At 41.2% G+C, this 27,297-nt stretch overlaps 1 protein-coding gene across 13 annotated transcripts in view; it reads right to left on the bottom strand.

Annotated features, from left to right (window-relative positions):
• FNBP1 (formin binding protein 1) overlaps window positions 1–27,297 on the bottom strand; it is a 96,402-nt gene that overhangs the window by 55,137 nt on the left and 13,968 nt on the right. For all 13 annotated transcript variants that reach the window (XM_031046447.2, XM_031046448.2, XM_031046445.2 and 10 more), the window contains exons 2-4: window positions 10,425–10,540; window positions 6,292–6,348; window positions 3,633–3,780 (exon numbers count right to left, since the gene is read on the bottom strand). In XM_031046447.2, coding sequence (XP_030902307.1) covers window positions 3,633–3,780; window positions 6,292–6,348; window positions 10,425–10,540 — 321 coding nt within the window. The remainder of the gene's footprint in view (window positions 1–3,632; window positions 3,781–6,291; window positions 6,349–10,424; window positions 10,541–27,297) is intronic.

Here is a 27,297-nt window from a genome sequence, read left to right as displayed (position 1 = left end):
AGCTGACATGAGCAACAACTACAGAGAGCAGCTGCTGCCAGAGGAGACCATGAGTCACACTTAGTTTGTGACCACAGATCTAAATCAGAATTGCCCCAGGAATTAATCCTAGAATTCCTATTCAGATAAACTACAGCACTGAGAGGATACCTAAACCAAGCTATCTCCTGTGAGACCTTAAGACCAAACCAGGAATTCTGAATGCCTGCGCAGCACTGGTTCCATGTTTGCTCATGTAAGTACCACCCAAGAAAAGGTTTGAACTCCCCCCCCCAGTGTCTAGGTTATTTTAATATGGATTTTTTAATAGAACAAAGCATGCTGAGTAACTTGGCAGCTGCAGCAATGTGGAGCAGCAGATTCTCCCAGATGAGCAATCAAAATGCTGGTATCTTTCTCTCCTATAGAAAAGAACTGGTCTGCTTCAGAGCTATCACCACAACCATCAACAGCTGCAATGGGTGGGAGAAGAACAACTTATCAGTACATTTCCAAACTGCAAATGTATTACCTGTTAATGATCACGAAGTAAAGCCCAAACACCCCTCCTGACATGCCTGGGATCATCTCCTTTTTCTCTGTCACAGACAAGCAAGATAAAGACCCAATTTTGTAATGTTGCCGGGCCCCAAGCTCAAACCTGACAACTTCCACAGCCATCCCAAAGCAAGGCTCTGGTGAAGTTGGGTGGCATGAAGAATGACCACAGAAGCAAATTCTTTCCCTGAACAGCTCTGAAACAATCCCCAACTCATTTGAGTGGCTTCATGTACTGAAGGGGAATTCAGTTTCATGCATTTGGCCTCCATAACCTCAGAAGAAAAGGTGGATGGGGCATGACCTTCATGTGTAGCATAGAACTGAAATTTCAGCTTTGAAGCAGCTAGCAAGATCCTGGCTGAAGAAGAGAGTCACTCACATCAGAGCAGGGACACACTAAGATCAAGAGCATACAGGAAGCTGAACAGAGAAGCAGTACTAGGAAGAGTTTCACTTCATTAAACAGCTCTAAAGAACTGAAACAGCATGAGGAGTTCTCACACATAGGCTATGTGTGAAGAGCACGCAGGGTGTACACCTAGCTTCATACATAAAAACTGCATGCCAAGTTATTTTATCTAGCATAAAACCATTGCAAGGCTTCCTGAAGGACCAGGTTCTGTGCTGCTCACATGCTACAGGCTTGTACTTGTCAAGGGCAGACAAAGAAGTGTGATTTATTATTGTGCAACCCCAATAATCTGCCAGTGTAATTCCACTTTAATCAGAGCTAAATGAGCATGAAAACAGAGTAATGCAGGCATGCATCAGCCCCCACGTGTTTAAATCACCACCCTCATCCCTCATGACTACTAAATACAAAATTCCTATTGCATATCAAAGGAGTTCCCTTTGGAAACAGCTTTTAATTCCAGTATATTTGCCTGACCACTTTCTGCTGTACTGGAGTTCGTCTTTCACACATTTATGCTTATGACACCTCTGTGTATCATCTCCATCTTCCAGGTGGGAAATTACAACAGAAAGAGCAAGGATGATTATTTATATTAGTTATACTGAAATCACTGGAAATTTGTACCACTTTACAGGTATCTCTATACCTGATTGACTTCACTCGTATCATACAAGACTGTGGACAAGAATGTGGGTCTCCCAATTCCTGTGTGTGACCATAGCCCCAGAACTGACCATCTTTTCTTACAGCTTACAGCAATTTGGTGAACTTGGTAGTATTAGGTTAATGGTTGTACTCAAGCTTAAAAGTCTTTTCCAACCTAAATGAGTCTGTGAACTTGTAACACAACAACAGCTGATGACAGATCAAGCAGCAAGCACAAGAACTCTGCCAGCAAAATTGCTGGAAATACCAAGCCATTCATTGACTCCTATCATAAAAGGTTTTGCCAAAACATCAGCCTTGTGTGCTATTTACACAGCCACCACCTTCCCCTCCTGCAGATCCCAGCATGACTGACGCATTTGTGTTCTACAGTATGAAGTGAGAGGCTGGGTATGAAAAATGCCTGAAGGAGGAAGCAGTTTCCTTTTCAACACCATTTGCTCATAAATGAGAAATCTACAGGAATCAGACAAGGGCTTGTTATTTTATAAAGCTTCTATTCATGTTACAAGAACAAAACAACCAACATTGAGTGACAACTGTTTTCTATTAAAGGCGGAGAATTATCAGCAACAGCAGGTAATACACTGTCGGTTTGGTTTTGGTGTTCCCATGCTGTTATCACTCAACCTATATTAAAGCAATTTTCCTGTCATTCACCCATTACTTATGAGCCATACTTACTACAACAGTGTACAAACAAAACCAAAAAGCAATCATTACTACTCATGCTCTTTACAAGACTGACATTTGAGGTACAATAAAAGAGGACTTGCTAACAGGTAATTCAATCACCTTATACACCCACATAATTGAAAAATTAGGTAAAAATATTACAAGTGACAGAAAAATACCATACAAGAATGTTTTTTTTGTTTTGCTTACTGTACAGAGTCCATGCTGAATAAAAGGTCATAGATGTGACTAAGAAAACATTCTCATCACAGCCATATGTAAAAACATCCTTTTGTGCGGCTGCCAAATTATGTCCCAGAAAGATTACACACCATTCTACAAATTAAAGGTGTGTCTATATATTCTATTGCCCTGTTGATGACAGACTTACCATCCTAATATCATACTCAGGAAAAGACAGTAACTTCCAGGACTCTGGTCCTGCACAGCACTTGAACAAGCTTAACTAGTTATAAAAGCTTAAGTTTTGCTGGACTGAGCAGGAGTACCTCTGCACTTCCCATAAGGTCCAAATGTCTGGAAATCAAATACAGTGCCCTGATGGTTCATTACCTCATTGCACTTTGCTTTGTCATTTTATAACTGCATTACAAGCATTTGCAACATTAATGCTTAGAATCACTATTTTATGCCAACACATCCCAGTGATAAAAAAGTTCAAGGCAAGGAAAGAAAATCATATCTCAACTGTATGTCTTTTAGAGCTGGTGACATGCAAATTATTCAGCTTTGAACCTTTACAGTAGCAAGCACACAGGTTCCTAAAATGTGAACTAAAATAGAGCACTATCGCAAAGATCCTAAATCTACTGTTCCCAAAGGATAACAGGTTGAAAACCAGATAGCCCACCATCACAGAACACAACAGACCCCATATTTCTCATTAGAATCACTGTTTAGGAAGCTCTGTTAAGTCAGATCTTGCTGAGAAGCAGGAAAATGTGACCCAGCATCCTAATAGTTCATTCAATCCGTCTCTGTTGGAGTTTCTCTGTTTATTTCAGGCTTTACACAGTGCTGCTGGACTCTTCCCTAAGCAAGCTTTTGGCTAACAGAGCCTTAAGCACAGATGGGCCTCTGACCTTATTTAGCAGGGATTCTCCTGAAGGCATTGCTGTCTGATTTTATAACGTTTGATTCAAATGGTTCAGTGACATGGCCAGGGCACGTAACCCACTTTTTTAATGCTTGGTTCATTAGCAAGGCTCATGTTCAATGAATTACAAATACATTTTGCTTAACATTGAAGTCTCCTACCACTAATTATCTGTCTTAAATAGCAATGAATTATGAATAATAAAAACTGATCCGTTACCGATTTCCTCTCTTGCTTCAGCTCCTGCACATAGCGCGTTAGCTCTCCAGTGATAAGAGAGGTCATGTTCTCTGAGATGACCTCATGCTGTCCAGCATAGTCATTCATTTCATTTAAAGTGGCTAGGAAGGCTCTAGCTGATGTGTACCTGCAGAGGACAAAAACACAATTTACTTTTAGTCCATTTCTTTTTAGAAAGACACACTGCAAGGGGAAGCTGAATCCTTTTTTAGCAGTTAGTATTGCTACATGAGACTGAGTATGAATTAGCACAGATTCACTTGAAGGAAGTTATCAAACGCAAGCCTATGGCACACACTGACAGCTGTCTGATAGATCTATCTTGATTTAGACAATTTGACATTAGCTCTTACAATACCACAGTTTTAAAGTGCCAGGCTTTTCATCAGCACAGCTCTGGAAGTTCACTATTCTCATCCTTATTCAGAAAGCATCTCTACTTATACTCTTTCAAGTCTTACAGGTCAGTGCAGTCATCACTGTACCCTATCTGGCAAAATCCTGGCTGAGCATCCCACCTTCTGGGCTAGCATAGAACAGAAAATAAGGCTTTTGACACTGCAAATTGGATTTAAATCTGCTATAGTTTATAAAGCTTTCAAATCCCACGTTTATTCACCAGGTGTTCAGTGTCAACCCATGTTTTTAGTACCTTCCATCACAAGGTTTATTTTTCATATAAAATAATCTCCCATACAATGTTCCATGTGTTAAGAGGAAGAAACAAACATCTGTGCACACAATTTCAAAACAGCAGATTATGTCACCAGCATATTCAGCACAGCACCAACAGAGATGCATTTAAATACCTCAGCTGGCTGTGCTGGTCAGCTGGAGAACAGCAGCTCTGTAGCACTGCACTTGTACATAATAAAAACAACCCTATTAATATTAAATGGTAGTGGTCTGCACTGATAGTATCACCTGAAGGTGAAGAGCAAAGCAAAGAGGGAGAGATTTAAAGATTGGAGTGGTACAAGTAGGGATTAAAAAAACCAACCAGGAGAAACTGAGAAAGGAAACTAAAACTACAGTCCAGTAGAAGCAGACACTTTCCCAGTCAAGCTGTGGTGCCCTGAAAGAAACCCCCATTGCAAAAGACAAAGATCAAAGCCACAGAACTACAAAGTGGCAATAGGCTTGAGCACTGATAATTTCTATAGGGGCTGTCTCAAAGCAGTGTCCAAGGCACCCAAAGGTTGCGTGACAAACCCTAGACATCGTTTAGAGACATGAGGAAGCTATACGGAGGTAAACACGATACTTAAAAGGGCAAAGGATACACAGGATCTTCTGTGCCACATCATATAAATCATTTAACTCCAGCAATGAAAGATGTCTCAAAAATACCCATTTATGGTAGAGCTACCCAAGGGTAGATTTATTCCTAACCCCAGGTACAGACCAAAACAGCTGATGTGCTGGGAACATAACCTTCCTTGTGTAAACAACAGTATCTTAAGAAACAATGGCATAAATAACTAATTCCCAAACAATGTTACTAAAAATAAAAGGAGAATGAAAGGGCTGTTATCTCTGTTAATATGAGCTACTAGAGGAGCTGTATACAAGCAGCTTAGGGGGCTGACCCCAAAATCTCAATTAATATAATCATACAGTTGGACCCATACCCAAAGTGATTTGCAATGTTTTAAATGTCAAGGTCAAGGATTTGAGTCTGCTGCTGGGCTCTCCAGAGGCAGAGCTGCCTCCTGCAACACAAGGTTGAGGGCTTGGACTTGGAATGCCTTTATTCAGAGCTGATGCAGTATAAAAACACTGACACTGAAGAACTTCAGAGAGCTCTCAGGAAAAAAGTTCTTGCTCTGGTTTATAACCATAGTCTGCTGGAAAGCTCATTCTCTGGAAAGTGCTTTGTGACGAGTATCCTTACCCTCCTCAAAGGTGGGAATGTTCTCAGCAACATGGGGTCTATCGTTCCCTGTATCCATGTCTGCAGTGTTGCCCAGTGAAGGAGCTGTGCTTTGATGCCACAGCCACTATCTGTGAGCACATCAGCCCCCTGGCACCAGGGAGAGAGTCTCCAAATACATGAATCAACAGCAGACAGCTGAGGCCATGCAGCACCCTTCAACTGCCACAAGTCCTGCATCAATCCATCCCAGGATACTGCAAGTATAAACCACCGCCTTCATCTTACTCCTCAAGAACCACTGATTTCTGCATGGTGTTATAACATCATCCCTTTAGTAAATTACTAATCTGCATTGTCAGCCATTTGAGTAATGTAATACAGACTTCTTGAGTTTCATACTAGAATTGACAACTGCTGCTGTTCCTGCTGAAAGTAGTTAAGAGTTTGGTCATTAACTTCAAAGAGGCAGGGTCATACAGGCTGACAAAATTATTAAGGCAAAGAGAAAAAATAAAGCAAAAAGAAACTAAACCAGGCATCCAGAAGCCATAGCATTACAGAGGGAACTGAGTAGTTACAGAACAAATCCAAACCAAAAATCCACTCCTTAGTATCTACCATGTAAGCTTATATCTATGATTTCTATATTCTTATACTTGACTTTAAAGTCTTTGCTTTACAAGCCAAATCCTAGTTGGTAACCCAAACTTTTGCCCTTCCTCCATCAACACATGCTCACCCAGCAGTGGATCATGACCATACCTGTATTCCTCCTCCTCTTTGGAGTTCTTTTTGGGTTGATATTTCTTCGAAAGATTCCTAAAATTAAAAATACAGACATAAAAATTTACATTTTATATCTCCTTTAAAGTAACTGGGTAACCTTTGCATTCTCACACATGCTGAGGGGCTGCAGGTTTTACTGGCAGTGACTAGACCTTTCCAGAACAATGATTGTAATTAGGCTTTGTGTTGCTGTGGCACTTAACAGGCCACACAGTGCTTCAGTCTCTTACTTCAAGAAGCAGCAGATTCTGAACTCAAGTGCCTAAATTAAGGTCATGAAAATGATACACCCGAGTTCTGGTTCTGCTGATGCACAAGTCTCCTTCACCCTGATCTAAAGGAGAGACCCTTTTCCAGAGAAAACACTGGTCCTTAGTTACACATACATGCTTTACAAACTCCACCAGCAGGTGCTACTCCATACCCAAGGTCAGCCAGCCCATTAGTGTGATTTGCAGATGCAGATGACACTCATGGCCAGTCAAATCCGCCCAGTTTTAACAGGATGCTTCCAAGGAAAGGAACAACCTTCACAAACCCGTGGGAAGCAGAGATGACGAAAGAGGGATCATTTTATGATTATCAACTGATACTGGGAGAAACATGCAAGTTGATTATCACAATTAGCACAGAAGATTGCATCTCTCATTATATTTATAGGCTGCTTCAGAAATTAATAGCAACATACAAGTGGTATGGATAGAATCATCCAGAGGACAACTGAGTTTCATTGCCCTGTCTATACCAAGCTCTTTGGAGTACTTCCAGAAGGCATCAGGTTAAAAAGAAACTGCTTTATCAGAGGTGCAAACCCACTCCCTAACTGAGAGAACTGCAGGGCCTCATGTCTCATTTCTTATTCCTTTTGTGCTCCTTAAGGAATTAAGGAGCATCTGCCCAAACAGCAGTAGCCAGAACACTGGCAGATTTGCACAAACACGCCTTTCTCAACATTTAAGTATCCCTACTGGAAGGGATCCAAATGAGCATCTCCTTTCCACTCCCTGCCTTCTCTGAAAAGAGCATCCTCTGAAACAGACTTGACTCTAGTTTTACACACAGCAGCTTCAACAAAACAATACCAGCATGGCAAGAACTCTGCAAACTGTTCTGTATGATTACATTAAGTCTTACAGCAGTCTTCATATGCCATGGGAATGCCTCCCTCAATACACTTGCTTCCAGAGGAAAGGAAAAAACACTAAAAAGAGTGCACAGAAGACTACGCTAATACTGCATTTTCACACACACTCAAAAGGCTCATCTCCCTGCACTGCCATGCTGCCCAATGAATTCTGACAGACACAGCTATATATATTTCTATACCTTTAAAGGTATAGAAATGGGACAAAACAAATCAGCATGATTTCACAGAAAACAACACCCTGAAAGCAACAAGAATTGGTATCTGGGTGACACATTTTATTATTTTCTAATTATTTTCTAAAACATAAGAAATAGTCTATATATTTGAGTTATTTAATTCCCCCCTTTATTCCCTTATATATAAGCAATTATTTCTTTGACATCTTGTTCTTTGTCTCTCATTTCTCATCCATCAGCAGTTCCTGATTCTCAGATTATCCCGATATCTGACATATTTTTTCCCCAACACATCTTCCTCAAGGCTACCTACCCATCACAACCAGGGCTGATTGCAAATGGTACAAGCAAGACATGATAGTGAAGGCACAATGTGTAAGAGATGGGATACCTGGGAGTTTCTTCCACTGTAATCAGATAAATTTGATGAATCCTGTAATAACACAGATCTAACTCAAGACTTTCAAAAGTAAGTATTACATACATATCTATGGAATTATAAAGGGAAGGAACAAAACCTTTTTAAACGGAAGCCAACTAAACTTCAGTGGATGATCAGGTGGCGACGCAGATGGGAAGAACAGCTACTTAGGGAGCCCAGACACCAAACACAAGTTTCACAGAAGAAAAAAGTTCAGCAGCTTTGCTTACACTGTAAATAACACAAGATATTCCTGTGGACTCAGTCTTATCCTTTTTAATAATAGCATGTCTACATGTTATGACATGCTGTGATATGCTGCAGCCCTTTGACACCAAACGGATGCCATACAAGAAAGGTTTGCACCAGGCTTGAGGACACTTATCAAAAGCAGATGAAAAGTGTTTTTGTTTTTAATGTCCAGCACTGTTTTATCTCAACATTTGAAAGGTCTACGTTTTTGTTCTTTTATATGTCTAGCTTCTTAGCTGATTCCAAGCAGTACTGGGCTTAAGAGCTCTCCAGGGATGAAGTATTTGACATCAAATCATACCCTGGGTAGTGACAAATGCAGCTATGTGTGGGGAATTAAAAACACAGAGAGGAGAAACAAGTCAACCGAGTTTGGTCTGGAAGTCTAGGACTGAATAAGAAATAAAACTCAGGAGTTCAGAGTTTCTACACAGGCATAGGTATAACTATCAGGCAAAAATATTGTTTTGAGTGTTTACTTTCATAACTATGCTCTTCACACCTGTGATCTGTCAATCCTAAGAAATTCAGTGAGTATAGTGTGTGATTCTTCCTGAACAGGCCTCCTCCCACAGATACTCTGCTGGGGCTTCCCAGTCCAGTCATATTCTCTTTCTTCCAGCTCATTTTCCCTCTGTAATTCAATCTCATCTCCATAGGATGTGAGCAATTTGTTCCTGCACAAGTCATCTTCTATTTCCTGCCTGTCTATAGCAGAAACCCTGGGGAATCCTTGTGGCATTCCCCTGAGAAAGCACATAACCATAAAGGCAGGGTTATCAACTATGAGCTGCTTGTAAATAACAGACTATTGTGCATCTCATAGCCATTCTTATATGAGCATCAAAAACTCTAGGCGATTTGTTTTGCTTATAGACACTGTGGTTTAGATATATATAGAATCATAGAATAGTTAGGGTTGGAAAGGACCTTAAAATCATCCAGTTCCAACCCCCCTGCCATGGGCAGGGACACCTCCCACTAAACCATGTCACCCAAGGCTATAGAATCATAGAAGAGTTAGGGTGGGAAAGGACCTGAAGATCAGCTAGAACCTCAGCTCTCAATCTCTGTAAATACAGACAAGATGGATGGATCACTAATATGTATTATCATCATTAAAAAGGCATTACGAAAAAAAAGTATGGATTTACTGTAGGGGTTAGGAAGGATAAATCCTGTACTCCCCTCTTCAGTTAGCCCCACTACAGCCAGTTTATCACCGTGGACACTAGTGGCTGCCGACAATACTGCAACCACATCCTCTCTGGCAGCAGCAGGGCTGCCTGTCTATTGTACTCCCTTCTAACCTCTCAGATTACCCCTCATTTCTTTTACCCTACTGGGAAAAGCAGTGTAAGAGCTCTCCTTATGGGAGAGTTCTTCATGCCCATTCCCCATTTACACTGGATCTGGCCTCAGGGAATGTGTTTTATGGATCTGGTTCACATACAATCTCCTCTACCTACAACCTGATGGCCAAACCAGACACCTGGAGAGCATGCAGCAAGAATTTCCAGTAATTTGGCTCCTTGAGATAAATTCACAGGCTCTCTGCTCAGGAAACACATTGCAAGAACAGTGGCAAGATTACAGAAGTGTCAAAATTCAAACCTCAGGCTGAGACCTGGCTGACTACATGGATAAGTTTCCAAGGGCTCAGACTGACTTTCTGACCTGCAGTTTCTCCAACATGCATTAAAAAAGCCCGTCTTATGAAAAGAAACCCTAAACATTGCCTTCCAACAAATGATTATTATACTTCTGAATTCTCAAAGCCTGCAGCATTTACACACAGCAGTCCTAATTTCACGGAAAACATTACAATGCTATCCTCAATGCCTGAGCCATTAATCATGCAGAACTTGTGAGTAAACCCTAAGTATGCTACTCAGTCACCTAAATAACCTTTCTTGTTGCAAAGCATATGATTTTTAGCTGAGATAAAACAGTACCTTAAATTAACTTTAGCTTTCCATTCTCTAAATTAAGGCTAATATTGAAAAGCCATTATTATAAACCAAACTGCCACCACTGAAACAGTAAACTTACAGATGATTACAGGCCCTGAAGAGATGCTACTCCAAGTTCAGAACTTTACATCTCAACTTACCTAAGCTGCTTTGCATAGCTGAGTTCAATCTCTGTTCTTTCTTTCACAAACTTGATGAACTTTTCCAGCACATCAATACCCCATTGCGTGTGTTTTTCTAAGTTGTCAAACTGGTCCTGCAATGAATCAAACAAAATAGTTTAGTCTCGTTGCACACAGAGATAACTAAAAATAATTTCTGAAGCACACATCACCAAAGAAAGTGTTATTAATATTTTCCATTACCACAGATGGACATTTCTGTAGCAACATAGGTTTTTAATCAACAGAAACCTGTCTTTTAACATGAAACCCACTCAGTAACATTCTTCATTCCTCATTTCTGAATCAGTTTCATTTCAGAAGTCCTGGCAATCTGACTGAACACAGTCTTCTAATACAAAGACATACATCAACAAAGGATAAATACTCCTGCCAGTAGTTTGCTTTACTCTGAAGAGCTAATTTGGCGTCTTCCACTAGCTAATAATTCTGATTTTTTTCCTGAAAAAAAATACAGATTTAGGCTCCAGCTTTGTGCATGTTACATATTTTAAATATTCAGAACAGCTAACAATCTTTTTACAGACTTTTTATAGAGTGTTCTGTTCTCAAACAGAAGACATGCTAACAAATGATGCCACAAAAATGATATTAGTGATGTTTACAATGAGTTTGCTTGTCTCCCGCCATTATTATACAGATGCTGCTTTGTTCTTCAGATATTGTTGCCCTCAGAAATGGTCACACATGGTTTCAATAAAACCTTTTTCAACCAAGAACATTCCACAAGTCAGTTTGGGATTTGTGAATGCCAAGAGAAATTAAGCAACTCTAAATCCAAATTAATTACCCAAGCCAGCTTATTCCAATCTGCAGATTTAACCTAAAATTACTTTCTTCCTCAAGATTTGGTTACTTCAATAGCACTCAGATTCCATGACCATCCAACCCACTTGTCACTTCAGAAGTTGGAGTTTCTACAACACTTGAGAAATAGTTTTTCAGCTGTGATACACTGAATACTCATCCTGACAAAAACATAGTGTAAACAAGGTCTTCAATAACAGCCTGACTTATCCGGTAGCCTTTTCCATTATAGTTCATAGGGAAAATACAGAATAAGCTTGGACATCTGCAGTACAAAGGTTGGGTTTACAGCATTCTCCAATAGATTTGGGTCAGATGCTTTGCTGCCATAAGCTCCTGACAGAAGTGATGCTTCTTTCTGTCTGCCCAAGGTTTGGTCTTGTGACTTGCAGTATGCAGAGCTATCATGGGATGTTATCTAAGCCATGCAAACCCACTTCCTTAGATGAACAGGGCGGAAAAGTAACAGAAAACTGCTACAAAGCCTGATTTATTAATATATTGCTTCTAAGCAAATACTACTTTGAGCTCTGTAGCATATCTGGCTCTGACAGCAAGTTACATCAGCATCAGGAGAGATTCTTCCAGTACTGAGCAGTTGTGTGCACAGAAGCTGCTACTTGCTAAGAAAACTGCTTTAAATGTGTTAAGGGGAGAAACAGAAACTGTGTTAGAGAAAGAAATTTGCAAAACCCTGGCAAGAAGCAAGTTAAACCAGCAGGTAATATGCATGGAATAGGATACAGGGTTTGTGGATCTGAGTATTCACTCTGGTTTAGCAAAAGGTACTCTTTAAACCAACTCAGCCAAACCAGACCAGGCTTCAATTTACATTATGTCAGTTTTAGTCAATTAAAGAGGCACTCGGGGCAGAACAGCAGAAGGGCAAAAGTATAAAATTACCAAAAATAGTAAAGAACTTCTCCAGGAACTAAGAAAAAGTGAAAAAGGGTAACTGGATCAAAAAAAGAAAATATTCAAACTACCCAAATGCCTGACTTCCAGCAATAGAAATCACCCTTAAACCCATGTAACATCATTAGCTCAAAAAGAGGATGCAGAAATTCTGCAGAAAGGGAAGAGGTGAACTAAGCCAGTACATATTTACATGCAGGTAAATCCTTATTTCAGACAATTTCACAGCTGGGCAGAATACAAAGACAACAAGAGGAACATCATGGACCTGTCCTTTCCTGGAGGGCTCAGATGAGGAAAGAACACAGTGTGCTGTTTGTGCCAGCAGAGAGGCACCTTCTGCTCTCCTTCAAACATACCACTTCTACCTCTCTCAGATTATGCTGGCGTCAAGAAAGCAGTGCAAATATGGCCTCATGAAGGTTGCTGATAAGGAGGTATTGCAGCTATCCCACACCATGCTCTTCCAACCATTTACATTATTTAACATAAGCACAGGCATATAAAACCAGTCCCCCACAAGGCAAGCCATAACTCACAAGTTTGCATGCGTTCACACACACTCCCACCTTTGAGAAGGGAAATCTCAGGGAGGGAAATCCACTCCCTAATCCCTGTAAGCAAATTAAACCACCTTCATCAGATAAACTATACTTGCAGCAAGAAACTAACATGAAGTCCTGCTGCAACCCCATCTAAAGAGGAAAGGTCATGGTTTCCCATAGGAAAGAATGTCTTCCAAGGAGATCCTACCCTTCAAGATAACTCAGACTGCTGACTGCACAGAAAGATGGAGCAGGCTCACCCTGAAAATGCAATCTTAGCAGTGGCTTGTCCAAACCTCCCCCCCACACACACACCATCCCCATCACCTTGATTCAGTTCTCAGAGCATCATTTAGATCAGAGTATGAATAAAAACCTGAAAATGGCTCCAGGTAGCTGCCTTGGTTTGGTCTGTTATCCCATAGATGGATCTGCTGGAGTGTTTCAGTGGCCTCCCTGTGTCAAGTTTGGCAAAAGAAAGCTCCATGATGGGCAGTGCAAAGGCAAATGCACAATGGTGTAGCTGTCAGGCAGACCAAAAGCATGAAGATGCTGACTTCCTATTTATGAAATGAGAAGAGACACTTGTCCTGTCTCAAGAACCTTAACCATATAAATGACAAGCACTGACCTCTACTATCAGCCAGCAAGGCAAGGTGAAATTCAGCTTTCTGTAAGCTTTGCTAAACAGAAAAGAGATGCTTTCTCAACAATGGAACAGCTTTTGGCTGTTTCACTAAGCAGCCAATGCCCCACAACAGTGTGGTTACACTGGGGTCATGTACCTAAGTATTTGTTCTCTTTTCTGCTCCTTAAGGATGAAAAAAGGCAGCAAAATTGGCAACACCATCACTTGCTGAGCATGAGTTTCCAAAGGAAAGGCACTGCAGCCAGAGGGACCCAACAGAGATAGTCTCTTCCTTGTCTCATGAATCTGCTCAGTAAGCTGAAGGTAGGCAAGGGCTCAGTGTCAAAGCTAATGAATCATAGGGATGACAGTACACAGAATGCTTTGATGGTAACACACAACCTTTAATTCATTGAATCCCAAAGTTCAGGGATACTTGCAATCAATGCAAAACCAGAGCTTCTAAAAAGGAGATTTGAGAGTAGTTAATATCATGCCTCCAAACAATTCATACTGAGAAGCTTTTTTCTTTAGATTGATTTAGTATTTCCAAAGCTCATTACAAAAATGCATTATCACATGGAATCTCAAGAGTTAAAAAGCCTTAACTACTCTGGAGCAAAACTGGTCTAATTTTAGTATTCTTCATATTTTCACCTTGCTCCATAACAGACAACCTCCCACAAAAGATTCCCAAACACCAGCACTAAGCTTTATTTCAGTTTTCACTAAAAAATCAAATCATTTTATAGCTTAAAAAAAAAGCTCTCCAACCGTAATTAAATAGACCTCATAAAGGGGCAATGTCATCAGGAAATTAGCTAACACTTTGATTAACTTAATGAGAAACTTCTCATTCTCAAGCAGTAAAACTCAATAAGGATTTTCAAACACAGAGATCAATGAAGGAATCAGTGTCCCTCTGAAACCAGGAAAAGCTGGTGGCTGGGAAGCACCTAACTTCCAAAGAGAAACAAGAGTGCAGCTTGTGAGCTGTCTTGGCTCCGAAGGAACTCGGCTCTACAACCTGGAGTAGTCTAATGAGAGCTGCACATGGTTTCAGCTCAAAGCATGCCATCCCTGCCAGTGACAGATACAGGTTTAGCAGGTAAAGTGTGCCACCAGAGTCATGTGGGTTTAGTCATGGGCTGGGAGATGGCTCGAGAACCTCCATGAGCTGCTGTTTCACTTTTCAGTTCCAATATGCATACTCTCCTGTGTTCATTTTTGCAGCCTGCTCACCCTGCCAGTTAAGGATAACATTAGGAAACAATGAATTCCACAAGGCTTTAGCATTCTTCAAGAAAAGCAAGAAAACAAGACAGGAAGCATGACAGAGTGTTCAGTGAGAATGCTCCCACCAGACCACAGTGAGGGGTGGAAACAAAAGGTCACTTAGCACCTGTTTTCTCTGAAAAACAACCACCAAAACATGCTCTAGAAGCAGTTACTACTCACCTCTGACTCAACACGCTGGCTTACTAAGAACTAACATTCTTGAGCAAAACACAGCTCTGACCATGAGCCATGTATCACACAGGCTACTGCCACAGCTTCGCTTTACTGCCCACATCCTTTGGCCCTCCAACCTGCCAAATCTTATGTTCTCCCATCTTCACATCCCTATAATACCAACAGATTAAGCAGCACAGACTTTCAATTGTCAATCAAGATGCACGCATAATTAAACTGCTCATACAGATGTAACTTCTTACTCCTCTTCATCAGATTCCACCAGCTTCCCAATGAGAGCAACACGTGCCAGTACAAACACTTCAAGCCATCCTCAAGTGATGGAGGAGTTTGAACCTACCTGACCTCACATGGGTGGGAAAGCAGCACAGGTCATGTGCAACAGTGTCTTCACATTTGTTCAAAGCTTAACACATTCTTGGCTGTACACACAAAAACTGAGGCTCAAAAGAAGAACTTTAGTCATTAACTTGAATGGGAATTGGACATCCACGTACCCAGAATGCTTTGGCAGTTTTATCTCCAAGGCAAAGCATGTTTCCAGCTTCATTTCTGCTGCCCAAATAACCTCACATTCACAGATTCTTTCTGAAACTGGGCTGCATGCTTGTTACACTGACAATGCTTAAAATGGAAATAGTGCTGCCCATTTGCTTTCCTTCATTTGAACGGCTACTTTAAGCTGTCAAATCCCCTCACTTAACTGTTCTACTGAAGTCACATTCCCAAGCTATGTGAAGTATTTTGGGAAGAAGAAACTGAGCCACTAAAGCTTTCTTCCCATTTCTAAGCCACATAACATGGAGTACAACCAATTATTGAGCAATAAAGAAAGTGTTATTCGGGTGGCCTTTGAAGATCAGCTCAGTGAGAGATTCCTTCCTCTTTCAAGGGTGTTCCCATCTATTGTGAAATAGTTCCACACAAGGCTGGTTCAACATCTAAATGACCTCAGTGAGGATGGGACCTTTATTTGCCACCAAGGGGCTTCAGTGTTAACATTACTGAAATAAAAGGGGTGTCCTCACTCTTCTCTTGAATTACAGTCTCAGTTTCTGCACCCAGACATCACTTGCTCGGGGTCACTGTCAACCAGTGTTCAGTAACTGCTTTTCAGACAGACAGATGATGTGGATTCCAGCTCCACCACACAGCTGGGCCAGAAGCCCTGGAATTTCTATGTGGTTTCTAGTGTGAACAAAACACTAGATGCTGAGATACTTCGCTAATTTAATCTGCAGTTTTAATCAGCATGTGGAACCTGCTCAGATTAGATTTACATGGCAGTGTTTACCCTACAGTAACCAGGCTGAACTGTCACCATCACACTGTCACTCTTCCTGCTGTTTTCACAGGTACATGTGCAGGAGTGTGAATGAAGAATGCTAATACAGAGACAAGTAATGAAGAAAGACCATGCTAAAAATTCAGATGCTAATAACAAGAAAAACAAAACCTTTATATTTAGCATACTCCTGCTATCATTCTAATACAGCAGCAAAATAAAAGACCAATGACTTAAAGGTGGAGAACATTTGGATACTTTCTACTGCCTCATTCTCCCGGGAGTTTGATTCCATTTCCTCCCAAAATTACTTGTTTATTCACTGTCCTGAAAACATAAGGAGGAGCAGGGGAATTCAATGCTAATTTTTACCTCTGGTTCATACCTTCTCCTCCCACATCCCACTTATTGGGTTTTGGTTTTTTAACACTCTCACCCCATTTCCATAAGCAAAAGAATTAAAGTGAAGATCAAGAATACATCACAGTGTTCAAATTCTAATTTTGGATTCCATGGTTTAACAACTTCTAATTATAAGAATAATTAACAAGACGATGAGACCTTCACAGCCTCGGTGAAGTCCCATATGGCACCCCAGTGCTGGCAGAGCACAACAGAATTCAGATCATCCATCCTCAGAGACCTACAATAAAGCTATATGCAAATGGTAAGTCTCCAGGCAAATTAATAATGAAATAAAATGCATGAAATACAGCCTACCACTGCAAGAGCCTTCCAGAAAACAGAGACGAGCAGAGAAAGGAAAGCCCTTCAGCCTCTGTTGACCCAGCCACGACTGATGAGAGACAACTTCCCACACAAAACTGGTGGGCCACGGTCAGTGAAATCCTAAGCTAATGACAACTAAAACATCCATGCTTAACCATGCAAATATGTTATGTATGAAATGGAATACAGGACACTAACCTTTTGCTTCATGCAGCACAGACACAGAGGACTAATAGTACCACAGAAGACACACCGATGGGACAGGGAAACCATCTCTTTTCGGTCTGCATTCACATGATGCTGTGGCTTCCCAGGTTGTTCTCTGAATCTGCCCTTCATTACCCTGGTGTATCCGGTTCTCATTTACAAAACTATGATCACAGAACATTTTTCATGCAGATCTCCCATCCATCCACATGTGTGTCCTGGGTTCATTTCATTTTACTCTATAAGTAACAAAATTCTTCCTGATCTTTCACCCTAAACAGGGATATTTCTGCTTGAGCTGAGTAGAAAATACCCCCAGAAAAAAACCCATCCATTTACTTTCCCACCTCCATTCTCTCTTCATTGCTATCTCTTAAACTCATTTTTCAATAAAGCCCAAAAAGTTTTTAACTGTCTCTTCTGATTCACCTCAGAACTTGATTTAGTTAGGAGAAAAAAGAAAACAAAGTGTCTGTGCTGCATCTTTAGGCAAGTGAATGCAGTTCAAACTTGAAGGGAAATCCCAGAAATCAAGAGTGGAAACAGACTATGTTTTCTGTTGAAATATCTTTTATGTTGCTAGATAAACTCAACTGTAATTGTCCTACTTGTTCTAATAAATATTACGAATTAAGCAGTTTCTGGTCTATATTTCAGCCTTGAAATGCTTACTCTTCAGCATCTTGCTGCAGCTGAAAAGCAAAACTAAGTTCCACTGTTTATGCCAATTTTACTTTGGATTTAAAATCAAGATGCCCCAGTATAATAGCAAGCAAAGGGCAGCAACAGGGAGTAACCCTCTTAATTGCTCCGGAGACCAACCACATTCATCCCCACCCAGAAAATCACCTTCCACAAACTCAAGAGTGACCCCTCCTGCTACTGAAGCAGAAGTACTGTCTCAGGGACAGGTTTCAGCCATGCCCTGACCCAGCCTTGGTGGAAGCCTGACTGAAGTCAATCAAGGAGCACTTCTGGAAGAACCCTATTGAGCATATGGCATCGAGACCAGCACTAGCAGAGGAAAATGAACATTACAACCGCACTCAGACGAGAAGCACACAACCAGATCGCCAAGGTTGACAGAGAATAAACTAAATTGCAACATCTAACAAAAAGACCCACCTACAGTAAAGCTGTGGTACATCCCCCGCTAATGACAACACTGAGCTTGTGCTCACTCTAGTGTATCTTACAACCTCGTTGTAGGGAAGATGATGCACAACAACAGACTCTAAAACAGAGTGGCAGGTTACAGGGAGCACAATGAACACCAATGCAAAGCCAGCTTGTGAGCTTGGAAAGCAAAAGCAAGGGCAGCAGCTCCCTTGACAGCAGCACAGAGCATCAAGTGGGCAACACTATGCAGCAGGAGCACAGCCTGAGCACCCAACTCCATAACCCATTTTTAACACCTATTACGGAAGCCTTGTAAAACCGGACACATGGCTCATGGGAGGACACTTCCCTGTGTGACTATAACCAGTGTCATCCACTGCCAATACACTCACATACACCATGTCTCAGTGTCTAGTTCTCTCTGCTGACAGCTCAAACCATGAACTGAAACTACTCCTTCCTGAAACAGCCAGAAGACACTGAGTCACTGCTGGCCAGTGGTGATGCTCCAGGAGCAGCAGGTGCTCCTGCAGGAAACCTGTTCTTGGCTCCAAGAGCTGCTCCCACCACTACAGCTAATAGTCTTCCACGTCAGGGCCCTCTGGATACTGGTGTCAAACCAAGCCTTCTCCTCCCCCTTAGCCTGTGTATACTACAAAGGATGTGGTAAAGCAGAACTTGTGGTCCCTCTATAGCAACAGGGTAAGTAACAGTGCTAACACAGCAGCCAGGAAGGAAGGTGAGAGAGAGGATGCGGTCGCTGGTACTGCAGCAGCTTAAAAAAGATGCTGCAAGAGGTAAGACAACAGAAAGGAATGATTAATTCTGGGGAGTGGAAAACAGGAGGATGTGAACAACTCAACTGGAGCAGGATGGAGCTGAGGAACAATAGGGAATTAAAAGAATCAGCAGCTGAATCAAAAGGTACTGGATAGGTAGGGAAGTAAGACTCTCTTTTTGCAGGCAAAAAGGCTACGGGAAAACATGGTTTTCTTGGAACAAGGGAACTTTTGATGTGAAATTATGTAGTTTACATGCCCTGGATGACAGTGTGGAAGTACAGAGCATTATAAAGGCATTCATTTTTATTCAATTACCTGAAAAAGTCATAGAGAGGCACCATCTGCTCTTATCAGTGGGAGATACTTCTAAGAAACTTGTGCTACTTCTCTAGAAAAAGGAAATGAGCATCTGAAAGGTGTCAAAACGTCACGCTTTTGACAATGTTAGTTTTCTTCAGATGAGGAAAAGGTAAGGCTCAAAAAGCAGTTTGCCATGTCCAAGGACACTAATGTCCAAGCACACTAATAGATGGCCACGCTGCTGCAGCAATTCATTTCCTTCAAATAAGATTATACATGTTGAGGTTTGAGGCACTGCATGACTTTGCCACAATGAAAACCATCTGTCATAAGCAGACCATTCAGAAATGAACACTTCTTTTCAAGCCCACAATTCTGCCTATAAAATACACGCAAGAAACCCCAGAATGGGACACAGTTTTGTTTCAAAATACACTATAACGTGCAAATTATAACCCAGGATATAAGAAAGCTCTTAAAAAGCAAGATAATAAGAGAGAAACCTCAACTAATGCCAGATGTAAGGTCAGAAATGCCAGAAACTTATTGAAGGGCTGAATGCATTTCAATCTTTTTTCTGTACATGTTCAGTTCTTTAAGCTGAAGACAAACATGCACATGCTGCTTCTCCTTTTGGCAATACTAGCGCAATTCAACTGACTGAACTTATTCCTACCAAGTATGGGGACAAGCAGCACAATCAAGACCTTAAAATCCAAACTCATTCGCTCAGCAAAGACTCTTAACTACTAAAATTTACTGGGGCCCAGAGAGATGATGCATTTCTACCATTAGCACTAATGATAACCACAAAACTCATTTAAAAAAACAAAGCAGCAAAACAAAGCTATGCTAACCTCTTCCTTCTGCTCATCCTGGGGGAGCAGGAATGGGACAAGGATTCGGTTTTGCTGACAATATCCAGAGCTGCAGACTGAAAGCTGCACCAACCCACAGGGATTGGCTGTTCTGTGTGTTATAAATAAGAGCTTTGAAAATGAGCAGATTCTGGTGCATTATCGCCCTGCTGCTGGGGTAGGATAAATAATGAGCTGCAGCCCAGCCCCAGACCCGAGCTGCCTCCCATAGGACCTGCAGCATGGTAACAATGCTAAATATATGTTGTTGTTCCAGTAAGGTTTTTCAGTTGACAGTGTTGCAACTTCTCACTGTTCCCCAGCACCATCCCACTTCCCTGATTCAATACACACCCATTCTTGTACTCTGAAATTATTTGAACAAATGCAATTTTAGAACTAATTCCCAGCAAATCTTTCGGTGCCTGGCTGCATCTCTGCATTAACTGTTGTCTGATTTTCATCCTCTTTTCCCATTCAGCAAAGCTCTCCCTTAATAATACCAGCTGTTAAAACAAAGATCAACAAGATCTCTTGCCCACACGGTTTCCCCTTTGGGCAGCTGTGTACTAATAATTAAAAAGGAACCATAGAGTGTTCCTGGTTATTGCCTGGATAACTACAATAGAAAAACAAACAAGCCTCTGATCCATTTAGAAGATGACACACATAAAAACAGCAATTCTGCCCTCTTATCCACAGCAATACTGAATTACAGCAGTGGAATCTTATCCACAAGAACAATACTTCAAACCGTAGGAGGGTGTGGGAATGTATTTTGGAGAAAATAGCTTTTTGCCCAACTTCTTCGTAAACCAGTGTCATACTGGATTCATCATGTTGAATATCCAGGCTGTCCTAAGCTTTCCCAAAGCTGGGCTTCTTCAGCTTGGAGAAGAGAAGGCTCCTGAAAGGGAGACCTGAGAGCAGCTCCAGTGCTTCAAGGGGCTGTAGGAAACCTGGAGAGGGGCTTGGGACAAGGGCCTGTAGGGACAGGCCAAGGGGAATGGCTTGAACCTGCCCGAGGGGAGACTGAGCTGAGCTCTTAGGCAGAAGCTCTTCCCTGTGAGGGTGCTGAGGCGCTGGCACAGGGTGCCCAGAGAAGCTGTGGCTGCCCCATCCCTGGCAGTGTTCAAGGCCAGGTTGGACACAGGGGCTTGGAGCAGCTGCTCCAGTGGAAGGGGTCCCTGCCTGTGGCAGGGGTTGGAACTGGATGAGCTTTAAGGTCCTTTCCAACACAAACCAGGCTGGGATGCTACCAAAGTGCACTTGTTTTGTCATTAGTATCAAACTCTTTCATATACAGCACACCTCTAAGCACAGCTGAAGTTTAAGAGCTCCTAAATTTCAATCCCATTCTGTTAAAAACCCCTAGAGGAGTAATATTTGTGAGGGTTCTTTGGTTTGGGGAGTGATTTAATTCAATTATTTTCATATAAGCACTTAAAAAAAAATCAGTAACATTGTTGAAATTTGCAGAACAAGAGCCCTTGATCTCCCTCTATCTAAATGTAACCCACATGGGCTACACTTAAAAACCAAAGTAAAGGTCTCCCCAGGTATGCCTGGTATTCCCAACAGCAGAACTTCTGATCTTCTAATCTCCATTAAATAAATCACCTGTCAGATGTAGAATTGAGCACGTGTACAAACGGCTACAGTGATACTGATGCAAAGATGTATTTATTAAACAGAACAGCCTTTACTCCTCTGATTCATTTTTGACTCCTCCAACTGTGAAGCACTGGAAAGCGACCACTAAACCCACTGCAGGCACCATACCCCTGTGGGAAGTTTATGCAGGCACTTGAAACAGAAAAGCATTGCAGAATGGCACTTGGCTGGAGGTTGCCTCCCGGAATCACTGGAGCAATGGCAGTACCCAAGGTCAAAAAAGCACCCCCTCCCAAGCGTGACCAAAGCCCTTCCCGAAAGTTCAAATGTAAAGTGAAAATCTGAACTGGATGTTCCCTCCTCTTTGTCCAAATTTAATGGAACTAACAGCTGAGAAAAACTAAGGACTCCTTTGCAGATGGGGTTCAAAGAGCATTTAATATCTTAAATACTGTGACGTTACAAATACAATCCTAGATTTTTCAAGGGCCACTTCACATTCAGGACTAGATAAGATTACAGCTATGCTTTAAGTATTTCTATCTGCCCCTGCATTCCAATTTTAACCCAGAACTTTTATCAGCTGCTTCTGATCTGGTCCAAGCAACAGTGAAGTTTCCAAAGCAGAAGATTTCTCAGATGTACACAAGTCACAAAGTCTAATGCAATAGAAGCAACATGGTCATTCTGAGTACACAGCACTTTAAATGTCTGCAAATCTAAGCATAAATTCAACCTAAATTTTTAACACAAAATTGATCACTTCAAAATTTGTTACCAAACTCTGTTCAAAGTCAGTCAGCCACATTCACTCATACACTCCACTCTGAACTCAAGCACATTGGCAAAATAAACCCAGATTAATTCTGCAACTAAGCCAGAACCAGAAAACAAGTAAAGAGCTGAAGAAAAGCTGTAGAGGGTATTCCTTACATCCACCTACCAGGGTTTGTCATATAGCTTTGGATTACTGCGAGACCCAGCTCTCCCTTAGAGCTATGACAATGGCAACCAAGACATCCAGCCAACAGACTGTCAAATATTTTCCTATTACTTTTCTCATCTTGGCCTTTCATGTTAAATGCTCCAGGAAAAGGACTAACCCTGCACACACTTCATAGAGACAGGCCACCGATTTTGACAAGTTTCAGGCTGATCCCATCTGTACATACTCAAACTTTAAGCTGAATCCTGCCATGCCTCTTCTCTGCAAAAGAAGAGACCTGTATGGCCATAGAATTAGTCCAGAATTAACAAGCTAAAATATGGTCAAACTAAAATGAATGTGGCAACTGTATCACTGTATCACACATCTTGCCAGGGATCAGAAACATCTACCTGTGCAGCAAAGCATATATTGCTATCCATAAACAAAGATTCCCTTGGAGGGAGAGAGCATATACTCATATTCATTCACACATGCCCAGCTCTATTCCATTACTATGAAGTTCATCCTCAGTTCACAACCCCCATTAGTTACAGTATGAACTCACATTAAATCAAAAGTAATCGCATTTCCCTTCACTAAATAATCACTGTATAAAGCCTCTCAAAACCCAGTGGGTCTTCCCCCTCCTCCCAACAGAAGCCTCTCTCAGTCCTCAATAATAAGATTGCAGCAAAAACAAATGAATGCGTCAAAGTAGGTGGAATAAAGTAGGGGAAATACTGTGCAAAATGCTGACCCACCAAAAGCACACAAAGCATTTCTTCAGTAGCCACAACGAATAATTTAATCTGAGGCAAATTACCAAACAAACATCAATTAAATTACATGCTGGAATACAAGAGAAAGTTCTCCCACACACATTTCAGGTCTGCAAAGGCAATAGAGCAGCACGCACACAGCTCAGCACAAGGCTCTGTGGACTGTGGTGGAGTCACCCGAGCTGCTTGCTCAAGGGTTCTCCAGATTCTCCATAGGGTGAGACAATTACAAGCATCTAAAGAGGTAAATAGAACTCCACCACACTATTCTAGTTTGAATGTTTGCTTAGAGAGCATGTGTCACCTAGCTTTGTAAAATGGGAAGAAATCTGCATTTCCTACCCTTTAAATGTGACATTCACAAAACATACACAACTAGAGCTTTATAACACAATTATCTCCACCATCCATAAGTTTTAAGTGCCCAACCACCTCACCAGAGAGCATTTGAAGCAAGTTGTAGCAGCAGCAGAGATTCCCCAGCTCTAACAGCAGCCCCGTTGTGCTGAGTGCTGTCTGTACACCCAAGAGATCCAAAATAGGGACTGGCTCACAGAGAGACAAGCACACCACAGCAACTAGACGTAGTGGTTTGCTGACTCCCACAGAGATGCTATAGTAAGGCTACACTCCAAGCCCCAACAGACAGAGCTCAAGTTCACTGTGTTAACCATACTGTGCTAACCAATATAACCCAAAATTACAGTTTCTAGAAAGTAGGGCATCCACTGACTGTGCAAAGCTTCCAGCCTGGCTCCCTACACAGCCTCCAGCCTCACAAAGTACAACACTCAGAAGATTTTATGGAAATAAAACACAATTACACTCTCTTTTGACCAATAGAACTTGGAAACCCGAGCATCAGGAATAAATCACGCTTCATAATGTTTCACCATCCTGGGCAAGAAGAAAAACATCCTTTGATCCCTTAAGGACTGCTTCCCTCAGCAAGGATACTCTACTCCTCAGCTGGACAGGAAAGTCTAGCTGAGCAAAAATGGTAATTCAGTTTTCTTGTGACTACAAACTCATGTCCTTGGGTTTCAAGAGACCCACATGAGTATTTTATAACTCATGCTGTAGCAGTGGTGATGGTTCCACAACACAGATTTCAGGCCTTCACACTGCTTGAAGAAGCATGCAGCTTTACAACCCTAATGGGAATTATATCAGTGAACCCTATTAGTCTACTTTTTAGACAGTCATGAAGAAAGGCACTACCTTATTTCAAACAGTGCATATCTGAGCTAAGATCAAGAGCCACACGTATGACACACCACTCTGGCCACTTGCTTTCATCTATCTCATCTTCCAGTGCTACATATTTGCCTAAGTCCAGTTTCAGTGAAACAAGGGACAGCACAGGGTTTGATTTGGTGGGTTTGTTTTCTCTTTAGTTCCATTCCTAAACATGCAGCTGTGACAGGTTTATATTCAATTCCCAGTTCTGAACACTGCATCAGTACCAGTTCATACACCTCAGATGGAAGTTCTGCTGCAGCAGTTAATAACATGTTGTACCCACCTAGGCAGCTCTCAATAAGAAGTTTGGATTTAATCTCATAGTAGAAGCACATTTTTACACCTTAAAAATAGGCTTCTACAGTTTAGAACTTTCTGAAGTTTTAAAATCCATTTATACCCCTCTTCTCCAAGAACTGACAGAGAAAATATAGTGTTCTGGGGGGAGGAGGGCGCTGGTTTACTACACAAAGACGACAAAAGAAAAATGGTTTAGACCCTATCTGACATTTAAATACCAACTTACAAAGTTAAGATGGAACAGAAAATACCCATGACAGAACACAGGCTGACTGAATCCAGTATCATTAAATCCACATTACATTAGTTTACCTACCTGTAAAGACAACTATTTTTCAACATAAATCTGAGAGTGTCTAGAGATTAAATGCGTATCAAAGCACGCAATAAATGTACCCTTTGGCATGTAGATAAAAGCACTAAGAGGAGCCTCATAAAATAATGAGATCTACAGTAAAACCTAGAGCACAATGAAACTCCAAGACAATTAATACTGCCAGGAACAGATTCTTACCAACTGTACTAAGCCCAGGATGCACAACATGTTTCAAATACAGATCTCCAAATTCTTTACAAAGCTGGTAAGGCTACAGCAAGCAGACAAGAATTTCAAACTCTCTTTTAAGGAGTTTAGAACCAACAAAGCTCCTGGTATTTTAGTGCCATTGCAGGCTCTTGGAACACTGCAGGCATTTACAAGTGCAAGCAAATTAATATGCTGCACCGACTCATTTGGTGAACAATCTCATTCAGATCTTAAGCTGCTTGTCCTGTGTTCTGAATGTGTTACAGGCTGAAAAAATCTGAGGCACCAAAGATACTTTTTGAAAGGGTGCTGAAGCTTTTCAGGCATAAAGCTGCTTGCTGTACTTTGGACTGATTACTGGGCCAGTGAAAAAAAGGCATTTTGGCTTGAAGACAAACAAACCCAAGACCACCACATAAATCATGATGTTATTAGTCAAAGGACTAACACAAACTACAGTTCAATGTTATTAAAATCATCATAACAGCATTAATGGAGAGCTGCTGGTTAAGTTTGGAGTCAGTATTACAGCACAGCCTGTTTTAAAGGAGTATTTCCTGATGAATTGCTCTACTAAGAGTATATCATAGCAAAGAGCACTGTGCACAGAGCACATGCAGGGAATATTTGTGAATAAAACTACACAGATGTGTGATCCCCATTTCCACTCTTCTCACATTCCTGGAAGATCAAATAAAAGGCTTGTGGTACAAGAACAACAAAAAATAAATAAACAGAGGAAATGCTTACATTATAATGTGCTGCTTGTGCTTTCCTATCACAGCAATAACAAACCATGAAGTATCAAAAGAGAATGACAAGCACAGTACTGCTCTTTACTATTACTATTGTGGGAGGAAATGTAACAAATGTTTGCTTCATTTCCAAAAAGAACTCCACAGGTCTATTTGCAATAAACAGTGCCCACAAATTATAGGCAAATCTGTTACAAATTCACTTCTCCATAAGCCTGCTATTCAAAACAAGCAGCTGATAACATAGCAATAAAATGAATACAGCCAGTTCATGGGTAAAATACTGCAAACAGCTCAAGAGCAAACTGGTATCTCACAAGAGAACCACAAATTTAGGTCAGCTTGTAGCCGCGCTGCTCCACAGAACAGGAAACAACGTGATGTGCAGAATAAGATGTCCGTCAGTTGGGGTCACTTTTTCTTGAAGCAAGAGAATTACAGCTCACTTTCAGTATTACTTTGGCACACTTGCTTCAACTGGAAGCCTTCATGCTGGAAGGTGAAGACCAGCTCATCCCATCTGGGGAACAGAAACACTTTCTGGTAACATCCACACACGTATTCACAGTGCGACAGCCTGCAGAGACATGAAGCTGTTTCCTACAAGCCATTATTTTTGAGCAGCGCAATGTAGGGCATCTCAACTACATCTTTAAGGACCAAGTAATTAACTCCTCAAATGAAAAGAAAACACACTCACATTCCATCTTCCATCAGGGATGTGTGAATATCACCCCCACACAACTTCAAAAGTTCAGACCGGGAGGTTTTTAAGCAGATGCCATTAAATATTGATGTTGTACCTCATTTTTTTGCATGACTGATTATTTGAAGGGAATTAATTAGTGTATTGGGAAAATAATCCTTTGAAATGTGGCTGTAAGACACATACCATCCAGCGAGCACTGCAATTCTAGCACGGAGAATCTGTTCTGGGTATCTATTCAGCATACTACATTGATTTTCAATGTAAGAAGACACAATAAAATAGATATCCTCTGTTTTACTTTTTGTCTCAGAGTACAGTAGCTATACAATAG

The sequence above is a fragment of the Melopsittacus undulatus genome, chromosome 11 (genome assembly GCF_012275295.1).
Source record: "Melopsittacus undulatus isolate bMelUnd1 chromosome 11, bMelUnd1.mat.Z, whole genome shotgun sequence".
Lineage (NCBI taxonomy): Eukaryota > Metazoa > Chordata > Aves > Psittaciformes > Psittaculidae > Melopsittacus > Melopsittacus undulatus.
The sequence above is the reverse complement of the archived record's forward strand: the minus strand, read 5'-3'. Positions and strand labels throughout refer to the sequence as shown.